This window comes from Mus musculus, chromosome 1 (assembly GCF_000001635.26).
Source record: "Mus musculus strain C57BL/6J chromosome 1, GRCm38.p6 C57BL/6J".
Lineage (NCBI taxonomy): Eukaryota > Metazoa > Chordata > Mammalia > Rodentia > Muridae > Mus > Mus musculus.
Genome location: NC_000067.6, coordinates 9,885,178 through 9,898,304, shown reverse-complemented (window position 1 = coordinate 9,898,304; position 13,127 = coordinate 9,885,178). Strand labels below are relative to the sequence as shown.

General features: G+C 41.6%; 1 protein-coding gene across 3 annotated transcripts in view; it reads right to left on the bottom strand.

The window, feature by feature from the left end:
* Positions 1-13,127, bottom strand: part of Sgk3 (serum/glucocorticoid regulated kinase 3) — a 104,441-nt gene that overhangs the window by 4,266 nt on the left and 87,048 nt on the right. For all 3 annotated transcript variants that reach the window (NM_133220.2, NM_177547.3, NM_001037759.1), the window contains 4 exons: positions 12,552-12,638; positions 12,163-12,258; positions 9,280-9,435; positions 6,855-6,944 (listed from right to left, as the gene is read on the bottom strand). In NM_133220.2, the coding sequence (NP_573483.1) occupies positions 6,855-6,944; positions 9,280-9,435; positions 12,163-12,258; positions 12,552-12,638 (429 nt within the window). The remainder of the gene's footprint in view (positions 1-6,854; positions 6,945-9,279; positions 9,436-12,162; positions 12,259-12,551; positions 12,639-13,127) is intronic.

The following is a 13,127-nucleotide window of genomic DNA, read 5'->3' as shown; positions in this document are numbered from 1 at the left end:
GAGGCTGTTTTGGGGAAAGCCATGAAAGGTGGACCTTTGCCCTAAGAGGCAGTCATGAAGCACTCGGTGAGGACATCCTTAGCTGTAAAGCCTGAGGGCAGCCGCTGAGAAAGGAGGCGTAAAGCAAACGCTCACCTCTCGAGTGTCTCATTCAACGTGACTGACGCTGAACCTTTTCCCACAGACAGGAACTGTGATATAAACTCCAGTGGTCTGACTGTAAACACCATGCTAAACCTCCAGGCTCTACAGGGAAGCAAAACCCTTTACACTCCAGGAACAGAAGCTTAACTGATTTACACAGATAGGGACTCAGGGCAGAGAAAATAACCCCAGGATATCAGTTAGCCCTGTAAACCTACAAATTAATCAGACAACAGGGCGCGGACATGAAATGCTTAATTCTTCCATATTAGAAAATCTCCCTCGGAGTACAAAGTACTCTAGGAACTATTGCACTAAAGATTTTAGAATGAAGAGGAATTTAAGATGAATTTTAAAGGTGCTGAAGAGATGCTTCAATGAGTAAGAGCTGCTAGTAGTCCCAGCTCAGCTCTCCCATCCATTCCGTCAGCCTTCTCCTCTAGCCCATGGCCATTCCTTTGTATCAGCAGAAACACAAGGAACCCTGGGGCCACACTGCACTGGGAGTCATGTAGGTGAGTCTCACTTTCCTGACTCCCACTGTACTCTTTCGGTATTTACTCTTAGTTCTGTACCAGCCTGCAGGAGTCCCTTTTCCCACACCACACCCATTCCCTGATGACTCCACCTTCTGGTACAGACCCTGCTTGGCTCTTTCTTGTAACCCTCTCTGCTGTTCCTCTAAGCCTACTTCCATTCCTCTCTGCCATCCTCTGTCTAGCAAAGGCAATCTCTGCCAGAAACCCCACAGCAACCACACCTGCTCAGGGTCCAGAGAAAGCAACTGCAACCATAGAACAGAACCCTTACCCAACAAAGACAAGAACAGACAATGACACCAAGAAACACCTCAAACACTGAACTCCAGATGCCTACACCCCACACAAAAATAAAAACACGAACAGCCAAGACAAAGTGCCTCTACCAGAATCCAGTAACCCTATCACAGTAGGCCCCGAGAAATGCAATATAGCTGAAGCACAAGACACAGACTTCAAAATGGCAAGTATTAATATGTTCAAGGGCCTTAAAAATGATATGAATTTGTATCTATTTTCATCCTTTTACACACTGACTGCCAGTTAGACCAGCACCATTTATTGAAGATGCTTTCTTTTTTCCATTGTATATTTTTGGCTTCTTTGTCAAAGACCAAGTGTCCATAAGTGTGTGGGTTTATTTCTGGGTCTTCCATCCTATCCCACTGATCAACATGTCTGTCTCTGTACCAAAATTACGTCCCTAAACCTCAAGAGACTTGAGGCCTAGGAAGTGGGGAGGCCGGGCAGGGTAGGGGCCGGGGACATTCTCTTGGAGACGGGGAAGGAGGAGAGGAATGGGATGAGGAGCTGTGGGAGAGCAGACCAGGAGGGGGGTAACAACTGCACTACAAAAAAAAGTAATAAAAAATAAATGAAAAGTCTTAAAAAGGTATGAATTATCAAATGAATGGTATATGAGATTATGAATAAATCCCTTAATAAAGTCTGTAAAACTATAGTTGAATGAAATAATGAAAACATCTCAAGACATCAAAGTATAATTTAACAAGGAGAATCACTAAAGTGATTAAACTGAAATAAAACTATATAAAAAATTTAGGAAGTCAAACAAAACTTACCTCTGAGGTTAAGTCCTACCAACTGTTGTGTAATGGTTTACTCCCAGATTGAAATACCATACAGGAAAACCTCTTGAGCAGAAAGGTACTACCTGAAGCTAATCAAATTAGTTAGCTCCCAGCTGCAAAGAAGATTGTGAGACTAGAGAAACTGCCTGGAAGAAGGAGAAACCAGTCCCCAGGTCGGAAGAGGTTTAACCAACTGAGTCACTGAAAGGGACACTCTCCAACCTGTGAAGTGAATGCAGGCTGTACAGTGTAGGTTCCCAGATTCTGTGAGATGTCACCTGTGCTGGGGTGGGCTTTGGTGATGTAGCTATCTGAGTAATTTCTGCTCCTATAAGTATCCTTTGCCCATACTCCTTTAAGTAACCCCAATAAAACGTATTGATTCACCAAGTTGGCCTTTGGTGGCATTTGTTCTTTGGTCTGTCACAGGTTTCCTATCTGGAGTGAGTGTGTTATTGGTCTCCCCCAAGAAAGCCGTCACACAACATTAATGTAGTACAAAACATGTAGAATCTCGGGAGTTGAAGATAAGGTAGGAAAAAAAGGGATAGCTCAAAGAAATGCTAAACCTTAAAAAATCCAGCTAGAAACATGCAGGAAACCAAGACCAAATCTACAAATAGAGGAGCAGAATAAACCCAGACCAAATACAGAAAATGTTTTTTAACAAAATCATAGATGATTTCCTTGATGTAAAGAAGGAGGTGCCAAGCTGGGTGGTGGTAAAACATTCCTTTAATCCCAGTACTCAGGAAAGTGAATCTCTGAGTTCGAGGCCAGCCTGGTCTACAGAGTGAGTTCCAGGACTGCCAGGGCTACATAGAGAAACCCTGTCTTTACAAACTAACTAAACTAACCAATCAACCAAACAAATGATTCCAGTTAAAGAAGTAGGTGTCAAGAACTTGAGACTATATCGTACCTAAGACTTGAGACTAGATAGTGCCTAAGAACTCGAGGCTATATTGTACCTAAGAACTCAACAGTACCTAAGAACTCGAGGCTATATTGTACCTAAGAACTTGAGACGACTATGTATAACTTAAGAACTTGAGACTATATAGAGGGAAATCTAATACTATTATTCTGCTAAAGGAATACAGCAATAAAATGAGTCCTAATGTCATACTACTATATCATAGATCAGTACCTTTCTTATCCATCATTAGAGAACCTTCTTCTTGCAGTAGACTGGAACTAACAAAGAAACCCACAACTGGATAATGTGCAGAGTGAGATACTTTGGAGCACTCAGTCCTAAATGAAATATCTTCATCAAAGCCTCCCTATGAAGGCACAGCGACATATGTGGGAGAGGAGGCAGAAAGATCTTAAGGGTCAGAGGTCATGATGAGTATAAAGAAACAGTGTCTTCTAGACACAGCAGGACTGATGCACATGCAAAAAGCATACACAAGTTCAAGCCAGATAAAGTCCCAGGTCAGTGAGGGGGAAATGGACATGGGTTCCCACCCCTAACCAAGAAGCTATCTGCATTTGATACCCACTGGCAATGGGAAAAGAATCAGTTTCCTCCAGTGGAATCTCTCTGTCTCTCTGGTTATATTAACCACCCATCAGGAAGGCACCATACCCAGGAGTAGATGCCCAACACAAAATGAATTCAATGGTGTTTTGTAGGCTTTCTGTCTCCTTTCACTTTGGATTTCCTTTCTTTCTTTCTTTCTTTCCTTCTTTCTTTCTTTCTTTCTTTCTTTCTTTCTTTCTTTCTTTCTTTTTTCTTTTTTTGTCTTGTTGGTCTTTGGTTTCTTTTGATTTCCATTTGTTCCATTGTGTATGTGTACTTTGTTTTTTTGTTTTGTTTTTGTGGCTTTTCTTTTCTTTAAGATTTATTTATTATTATACATAAGTACGCTGTAGCTGTCTTCAGATGCACCAGAAGAGGGCGTGAGATCTCATTACGGGTAGTTGTGAGCCACTACATGGTTGCTGGGATTTGAACTCAGGACCTTCGGAAGAGCAGTCAGTGCTCTTACCCACTGAGCCATTTCACCAGCCCCTTCTTTTTCATTTTTTTTTTTTTTTTGACACAGGGTTTCTCTGTGTAGCCCTGGCTGTTTGGGAACTTTCTCTGTAGAACATGCTGGCCTCAAACTCAGTCTCCTGAGTGCTGGAATTAAAGGTATGTATCATTATGCCCAACTGATTGTGTACTGTTAGACAAAAGAACATAAAGTTGGGTGGGTAGGAAGCGAGGAAGCGGGTAGGATCTGAGAGAAACTGGGGGAGGAAAAAACATGATCAAAATCTATCTTTTTAAAAATTTATTATTATTATTATTATTATTATATTATTATTATTATTACTATTATTATTATTTGGTTTTTCGATACAGGGTTTCTCTGTATAGCCCTAGCTGTCCTGGAACTCACTTTGTAGACCAGGCTGGCCTCTAACTCAGAAATCTGCCTGCCTCTGCCTTCCAAGTGCTGGGATTAAAGGCATGCGCCACCACTGCCCAGCCACACGCGCATACACACACACCACATGTATGGATGTGTGTATGTGTGTGTGGCGGGGGACGGGAGAGAGAGAGAGAGAGAGAGAGAGAGAGAGAGAGAGAGAGAGAGAGAGAACAGCATTGGCTACTCTTCTAGAGGATAAAGGACCTGGATTCAATTCCTGGCACCTACCTGATGGCTCATGAGATTTGACACTTCTAGTCTCCATGAACACTGTATGCACTTGGTGCACATATACATATCCAGGTAAATACTCATACACTTACACAAAAAGGAAAATAAAATCTCAAAAAAAATATTGTAGAGGATCCATGTTTTGTTCCCAGCATCTATATCAGATGGCTCACATCAGCTTTAACTTCAGTTTCAGGGATCCAATGGCCTCTTATAGTCTCAGCAGAGGCCAGGGATGGAAGCATGTGGTGCTTAAATATGCACGCGCGTGCGCGCGCATACTTAAGCATGTGGTGCTTAAATATGCACGCGCGTGCGCGCGCATACGCATACACACACACACACACACACACACACACACACACACACAGTATTTAAAATCATTTCAGATCTGGAAGTTTATCCCAGTGATAGGAGCACCTGCTTCAGCAACCCTTATGCCAATGTGCTCAGTAACACTCAGACACAAATTAATGAAGAACACAGCAGAAACCTTCATCAACTTTTGAGTATGAAATGTTGCAATCCTTTATATCACTTCCTTTTCTCTATACACTTGTTTCCTCTTCAGTGAAGAATGAGGATTGAGCCTCCCTAACCCTGAAAGTGAAAATCAGGAACAAAACTGTCCTTAACAGAGTAGTCATTTCTCAAACTAACAATTCCGGACTACATAAAACAAGTCAGGGTACAAATATTGCTATGTCAGATGGCGTAAAATATCACAGTCATTATGCAGAGTCTAACCTTTAACCAAGACAGGGTATACAAAATAACATTACTTCCTAGAGTAATTTCCTTATCCCCCTAAGTTTCACAGCAACAACAAATGAAGAGATTTGGGGCTGGGAGGGATGGTCACTTGCTGAAGTATTTGTTTAGCCAGGAGAAGATGAGTTGGAGGTCAGGTTTAAAAACGTTGGCCTGGTCACACTTGTGCCATTCCAGCACAGGAAGGCGTAGTCAGTCAGGCTTCTGGGCTCACTGGTCAGCCAGCCTAGTTTCAGGCCAGTAAGAGTCTTTGTCTCACAACACAAAATAAAATAAAACAAAACAACATGGTGACGCCTAAGGAGTGACGTCAAGGATTTGGTCTGTCCATCACAGGAATGTGCATGCACACCCATGCAAACACAGGGCAACCCTGGAATCACACCAGATTTGCATATTGGTGTTGTCACTTTTCATCTGTCTGTGACTATCCTCTGCTAATTTATAAACAGATACACTAATGAGGCATGCATAAGCGTAGTGAGTTTGCAGCTCATCTGAGGGGCAGGTCATGTGTAACAGCCAACACAAAATATGTAAGTCCAGGAAGAAGGCTGTCAGTGGTTACTAACATCATTACCAACCTTCTGATGACTATCAACAATCTATGTTGCTTTCTAAAACTTTACACATGGCTAATTCTAATGCACCTCTCATCACCTTTTTGCTTAAAAACATACCTTTAGTAAACTGCCTCTACCAGTAGATCTAACAAGGGTAGCTAATACGAACATTTTAATAATACTTTTATTATTTTCTTTCTTTTTCTTTTTTTGATTTTTCAAGACAGTTTCTCTGTATAGCCCTGGCTGTCCTGGAACTCACTCTGTAGACCAGGCCTGCCTCTGGCCAGCTTATTATTTTCTAAAAGTGCTAGGACAACTTATATTCCCAGGAAAAGACTTTGCTTAGGGCCAAGGATACAGTTGGACTGATAAGAGTATTTAGCAAGCAAGCATGAGGACCCGAGTTCAGATCTCCAGGACTTAGTCACGATCTGAGCGGGGTTTACACATGAGTCCTCCTGGCACCAGAAAGTCAGAGACAGTTGGATCCCTGCAGCTAACTGGCAAGGCTGCCTAGCTGAAATGAGTCAGCTCGGGTTTAGTGACAGAGCCTGTCTCAAAAACTAAAGTGGGCAAGACTGAGGAGGATACTTCAACCTCTGGTACACGCGCATACACAGCATACGCACGCGCCGCGCGCACGCGCCGCGCACACGCGCCGCGCACACACACACACACACACACACACACGCACATACAACACTATACCTATACACACATTTGTTAGGAAATAATTGCGCTTGGATGCTGGTTTACTATGTACAGAAATGGTAATGGCTACCCTAGCTTCCACCTACTAAGACCATCCTTTTGACCTTTAAGAAGCACTCATAATTACTACGCAGGAAGATATTTAATAACTGTGGTCTTACTGGTCACCTTGAAGTTTCTGTTGCTTTCTTCTCTTCATGGTTCTGTGAAATGCTAGGCACGTCCTCCACCACTGAGCTAGACACCGCTCAGGGAGGGTGCACAGATACTCGGGGCCTGGCTGCTTTCATTCAGGTTGGCTGTGGGGATCCATTTCTTAAATCACAGTGAACCTAAGCTCTAGATTTCACTCTTTGACATAAGACACACACTTACCACATTAGGGTTAAATGGAGGTGGAATCTTTTTTTGTACGAGGTCAGTCCAGCTGAGTGACTCAAAAAAAGGATGATTCTGGATTTCAAGCTAGAATATTAAAAAAAGTTTCTTTTAGAAATGACAAAAATTTAAATATTCATTGAAGAATCTTACAAGGTGAAACTACGTCCGTTTGTCACTCAGTGTTTTTAATCTGATATTGATGTTGGACATAGGCTCTGGAAAGGCAGGTATGTAGAATCAGCTCCTTGTACATAGGGAATGTCACCTTCACACAGTTTCCCACAGGTTAAACAGGGTTAACAATCCTGTCCTAAATATTTCATGGAGTCTTCAAAGATGAGCATAAAAATGTGGAAATAAAGTATCATAAAAAGTCAGCATAGTCTTACACAGGGGACAGATGTGAAAGTTGTGGGAGGGGTCTGCTTACACAGGGGACAGATGTGAAAGTTGTGGGAGGGGCCTGTTTACATGGGGGACAGATGTGAAAGCTGTGGGAGGGGCCTGATTATACAGAGGACAGATGTGAAAGCTGTGGGAGGGGCTTGCTTACACAGGGGACAGATGTGAAAGTTGTGGGAGGGGCCTGCTTACACAGGGGACAGATGTGAAAGTTGTGGGAGGGGCCTGCTTACACAGGGGACAGATGTGAAAGTTGTGGGAGGGGCCTGCTTACACAGGGGACAGATGTGAAAGTTGTGGGAGGGGCCTGCTTACACAGGGGACAGATGTGAAAGTTGTGGGAGGGGCCTGCTTACACAGGGGACAGATGTGAAAGCTGTGGGAGGGGCCTGCTTACATGGGGGACAGATGTGAAAGCTGTGGGAGGGGCCTGCTTACACAGGGGACAGATGTGAAAGTTGTGGGAGGGGCCTGCTTACACAGGGGACAGATGTGAAAGTTGTGGGAGGGGCCTGCTTACACAGGGGACAGATGTGAAAGTTGTGGGAGGGGCCTGCTTACACAGGGGACAGATATGAAAGCTGTGGGAGGGGCTTGATTACACCAAGGCACAGCACAGTCCAGTTCTATAGCAGTTATAAAGTAGGGCTCAATCTACAAAGCTTGTGGGTTAGGAAAAAAATTTCTTAGAGAAAGCAATGTCTTAAGTGGGCACCTTTTAAAAAAAGACTTAATTTATTTGTGTGTATCTGCACGTATGCATATATGTATGTGTGAATGTCTGTGGTGTGTGCATGTGTGTGTGTGTGCAGGTGCCCAGAGTTCAGAAGAGAAATCGGATTCCTTGAAGCTAGTGTTATAGGTGTTTGTGAACCACTTGGTATGTGTGCTGGATACTAAACTCTGCTAAAACAAAATTAAAAAAATAAACAAAGAAAATGACAAATGACTGTTGACTTCTGAAAGCTACATTAAGAATTAAGTAGACAGTAAGTAAGTAAACTGATGAATGAATGGAGCTTGGGTAGTTTGATTGAGAGAGTGAGTCCTGCAGTACAGATAGGGACTATTCTCATTAATGTTCATATTCGCTTGTCTCTTTTCCCTCTCACACACATACAGTTGGTTAAATATGGAAGTTCGTAAGAGAGAAAGTCTGTTTCTCAGACTTGTGGCCAGAACAACCAAATGGAAATGAAGGCATTTCTTGTGGAAAGGAACAGACTGTCAGCAAGACATGGCCTTGGACTGCCTGGAACTGGAATTACAGGCGGTGGTGACCTTCTCACGTGCTGAGGATCAAACAAGGTCCTCCAGAAAAGCAAGCAGCACTCTTAACCCCCAAACTGTTGCTCCAGCCCCTTACATTTTCCTTAACAAAGAAAATAATTTAAACACTAACATAGTCTTAAACCCCAACAAAAACTTACGAGTTGGGTGGTTTGTGTTGTAAGTTTGTATTACTTAGCGGTAAAAATTTAAATTTCTAGGTTTGGTGTGGTGGCACATTCCTGTAATCCCAGCACTTGGGAGACAGAGGCAGGTGGATGGCAGCTAGTTTGAGGTTAGTCTGCACATCACAGACTTTTTTCTCAAAATAAAACAAACAAATAGTAACAACAAAATACAAAAAATAAAATTTCTGGGCATGGCACACATTTCTAATCCTAGCACTCAAGAGGCTGAGGGAGAGAACATTAGATTTTGAGCTATGTAGTAAAATTTTCTTCTAAAATAGTTAAACTAACAACAACAAAAAATCAAAGTAGTAAAAGTGCCATATGACACCTCATAAAAAGAGGGAAGGAGCAATTGTCAGAAATGACAATCAGTAAGTAGCGGGGTATAAAAGCTGGACAGAGAACTAAATTAAAGTACATGAACACTACTGAAACCTGGGACAAGAATCCCCCAGTTGCCCCGATTCTGTAATGATGTTTCACTAAATACCAAATAAGGACTCATCTCCAAATTTTAATTAACTTTAACAACTGGTACTCAGAAACATGATACATACAAAGTCTTCTTTGGCACCAAGTCGATTTTGTCTGTTTTTTTCTAGAAGTTCTTCCAGAATGGACCAGGCGGTGAGACTCACTCCTGGTCTCAAGTTTAAGGGCTTGTGAAGAATATTGTCATACATTTCAGCAACATCTCGGCAGTAAAAAGGAGGCTGGAAAAATTTTTTTAAAAAGCAAAAACAACACAAGAGTCTAGTGAGTTATGTGAAAATGGTTTAAAAGATGTTGGACTGTTGAGTGAGGTGTCCCACACCATCAATCCCAGAACTTGGAAGATAGAAGCAGGTAGATCTCTCTCTGTGAGTTCTAGAGAGGCAGGTAGATCTCTGTGAGTTCTAGCAAAGTCTACATAGTGAATTTCAGGCCAAGCAGGACCACACAGTGAAACACTGTGTTCCAAAAGAAAAGATGTTGGACCTGACCTTGGTCTTCAGAGAGGCTGGGTCCTGAGAGTTACAGAAACTCAGGACCTCCTGGAGAATGCAGATATCAATACTGTATGGCAAAGAGATTTAATTTGTGTTCGCTGGGTGGAATAGTATTTTTACTAGCTCTTTGTAGACTGCTTTTAAATCACACACTTGTAACAGTATATTTTACAAAAGATAAGGATGGGTCGGCCATATCACAGTGTGGCAGTTTGAATAAGAATCCCCACCTCCCACCCTCACCCACAGGCTCCTATACTTGAATGCTTAGTCACCAGGAAATAGCACTATTTGAGAAGGATTAGTTGTTGGAGGAAGTGTGTCACTGGGGGGTGGGACTTTGAGGTTTTAAAAGCCCTTGCCAGGTCAAGTGTCTCTTTCTGTATCTTGGCCTATGAATTGGGATATAGCTCTCAGCTATTGCTCCGGTTCCATGGTCCTCACCATGATGAGCTAAGCCTCTGAAACTGTCAACAAGCCCCACATTAAATGGTTTCTTTTATAAGAGTTGCTTTGGTCACGGTGTCTCTTCATAAGTCTCTTCAGAGAGCAGTGACTGAGACACAGGTGTGATGATAGCTACAGGTAACAGGCATTCCAGACCCATCAAAAAACAAATATCAAATGATTTAAGATTTGAGAATAAAATCATCAAAAATGTAGATAGCAACCTGAAGACAGTGTTCCTTCTTAAGTACATGTGACAATTACAGTGTAGGAGAATACCTCAGAATTAATGATCTAGCTAAAAGTTTTGAAATAAAAATATTATTTAAAGTTAATGGAGTTTTATAGCTCTGTCAATTTTCAGGGTTTTTGGTTTTCTGTTTTTGGTAAGAAAGTAAAAAAAAATTTTTTTTGCCTTTTAAAATATAATCTTATTTTATACTTTCAAAGTCCTTCAAAGAATACAAAGAATTCTGAAATATCTAGATGACAATCAGTGGCTAAATAAAGCTAAGGTATTAAGTAATTATCTGATATCTATTGTCATTAGCATTACTTAAAAGGTAGCTTTTAACAAGCCATTCACAGGTGAGGGAAGGACAGTGTTATCTGCCTAGTATTCTGTGGAATCTAAAATATGCTGATTTTTTGTTGTTGTTGTTTTTTGGCTTTTTTGAGACAAGGTTTCTTTGTGTAGTCCTGGCTGTCCTGGAACTCACTCTGTAGACCAGGCTGGCCTCAAACTCACAAATTCGACTGCCTCTGCCTCCCAAGTGCTGGGATTAAAGGTGTGCACCACCACGCCCCCGGCTAAATATGCTGATCTTTATTGAGCTCAGCTTGTAGGACACACACACACACACTCACTCCCCCCTTCCCCCTCCTTCTCTCTCTCTCTCTCTCTCTCTCTCTCCCTCTCTCTCTCTCTCTCTCTCTCTCCTGAGCTGATGAGCATTTAACACTAGCACTGTCTGCTACCTCAAAGGTCACTGCATAGGGCTGCAGAACACATAGGGACAACAGAAAATATCTAGAAAGCAATTCAAATATTTCAAATGGGCTAGAGAAAAGCAAAATTTAGGTGCTGTCCTAGGAGATGGCTCAGTCATGTTTGCATACTTGCTATGCAAACATGAGGCCCCATACCCATATCTTCAGTACCCACATAAAATCATGCCTGTAATCCAGTGCAGGGTGCAGAAATACCAAGCTACATAGGGCTTGCTAACATACCAATTTAGCCATATTGGTGAGCTACAGGTTCAGTAAGAGACTGTCTCAAAAAATAAGGTGGATAGCTATTGACAAAGACACCTACCACTGACTTTTAGCTTGCACACACTCCACATAAAGAAAAACAAATATACTGTTATGAAGATATGTAAACTAAAAGGCCTATCCCTGGGTTGGAGTGATATCTTAGTATAGCAATAAAATTTCCATTTCAACCAGTAGCTCTGGGCTGGCCTTAAGCATCTTTATTGAAAACTGTGGAATTTAACTGCACAGTAAACATCTTTTTTTCCCCAGTGAATTCTTTAACCCATGATGTTTTCAGGGAAGGGGAACAGGTGGTATCCAGTGGTATAAAAGCTGGAAATGCCTGTATTAACTCATCCCCGAAAAAACAGAATGGAAGGCAAAACCCCAAAGCATCATCTTCTAAGACGTAATAGCAATATGTTAATAACGGAAAACTCTTTTATTTCCATCTTTCGGAAATTAGGCAGGTGATGTCTGATGTAAACAAAATGAAAGGAAACAACAAAGTTCAACATTGTGACTGGGTGTCTATTTCTAAAACTGCCCCAAGAAATGCCTAAAGGAACACCGAAATTACATATTGGTGTTTGAAAGTAATGAAGCCTTTCTTTATGTAAGTATTCCTAAAATGGTTTCAGACTCATTTAACAAGGCATTGTTGGTACCACCTAGGCATCTTCAGGATTACTAATTACTATGTCATCAATGGTGCAGTGGACAATGAGGAACAGAAACACATACCAGCCCGTACAGCATCTCATACAGAACAGCGCCCAGGCACCACCAGTCCACAGTGTTGTCATAGGGCTGTTTTCTGATTACTTCAGGTGCAAGGTACTACAGAAAAAATGGAAACATTACAGCAGCCCAGTGAACACAAGACACAATTTAGGATCTGAAAAGGGAACAAATTTTAGGTACTGTTACTCACACTAAAGAAGTGCTATCTAGATTTTCAAATGAGTTGGGTCTTGAGGCTGTCACAACCAGTGAAAAATACCCACTGTACACTCTAAGTCCCTAGAAAGCTGGGAGCTCTAACAGGTTTTATTTTACCTCTTCTGTAGATGTAGGGTATGACTTGTATTTATATCTTATAAATTATATCAATGATCAGACATATTTCTTACCTCTGGTGTACCACAAAAAGTTGTGGTGGTATCAGAAATAGCGATTCCTTCTTTGCAAAGTCCAAAATCCGTTAAGACAACATGTCCCTGACAACAGACATCGGTAAGATAAAGCAACGTGTAGACATGAATAACAAGCTTCTCACTGTAACAACTGTACTTGTCGTTTCCTGAGACAGAGCCCTAGACTGGCCTTAAGCTTTAGAATAGCTTGAGCCTCCTGCCCCGAGTGCTGGGATAGTAGGGATGTACAGCTGTGCCATTTGTTTGTTTGTTTGTTTGTTTTTTAAGTGAGGTGAATCCAGGGCTTCCTACATGCTAGGCAATTGCTCTACCTACCGAGTTATATCCTTGGAGCTGAACTGATAATTTGAAACCCTTCTCATTTTAAAATAACTATAATAACAAATAAAATTTCAAAAACAGTAGTGATTGTAACCTCATCGAGCTTACCCCTGAGCCGACATTTTGTTAAAATGTCAAGCAAGAAATTCACATTACTACAAAAATGCTAATTACAATACTGGCTTTACTTGGTGTCACTTCTTTGCATATGTGTAATCCTGTGTGTTCATG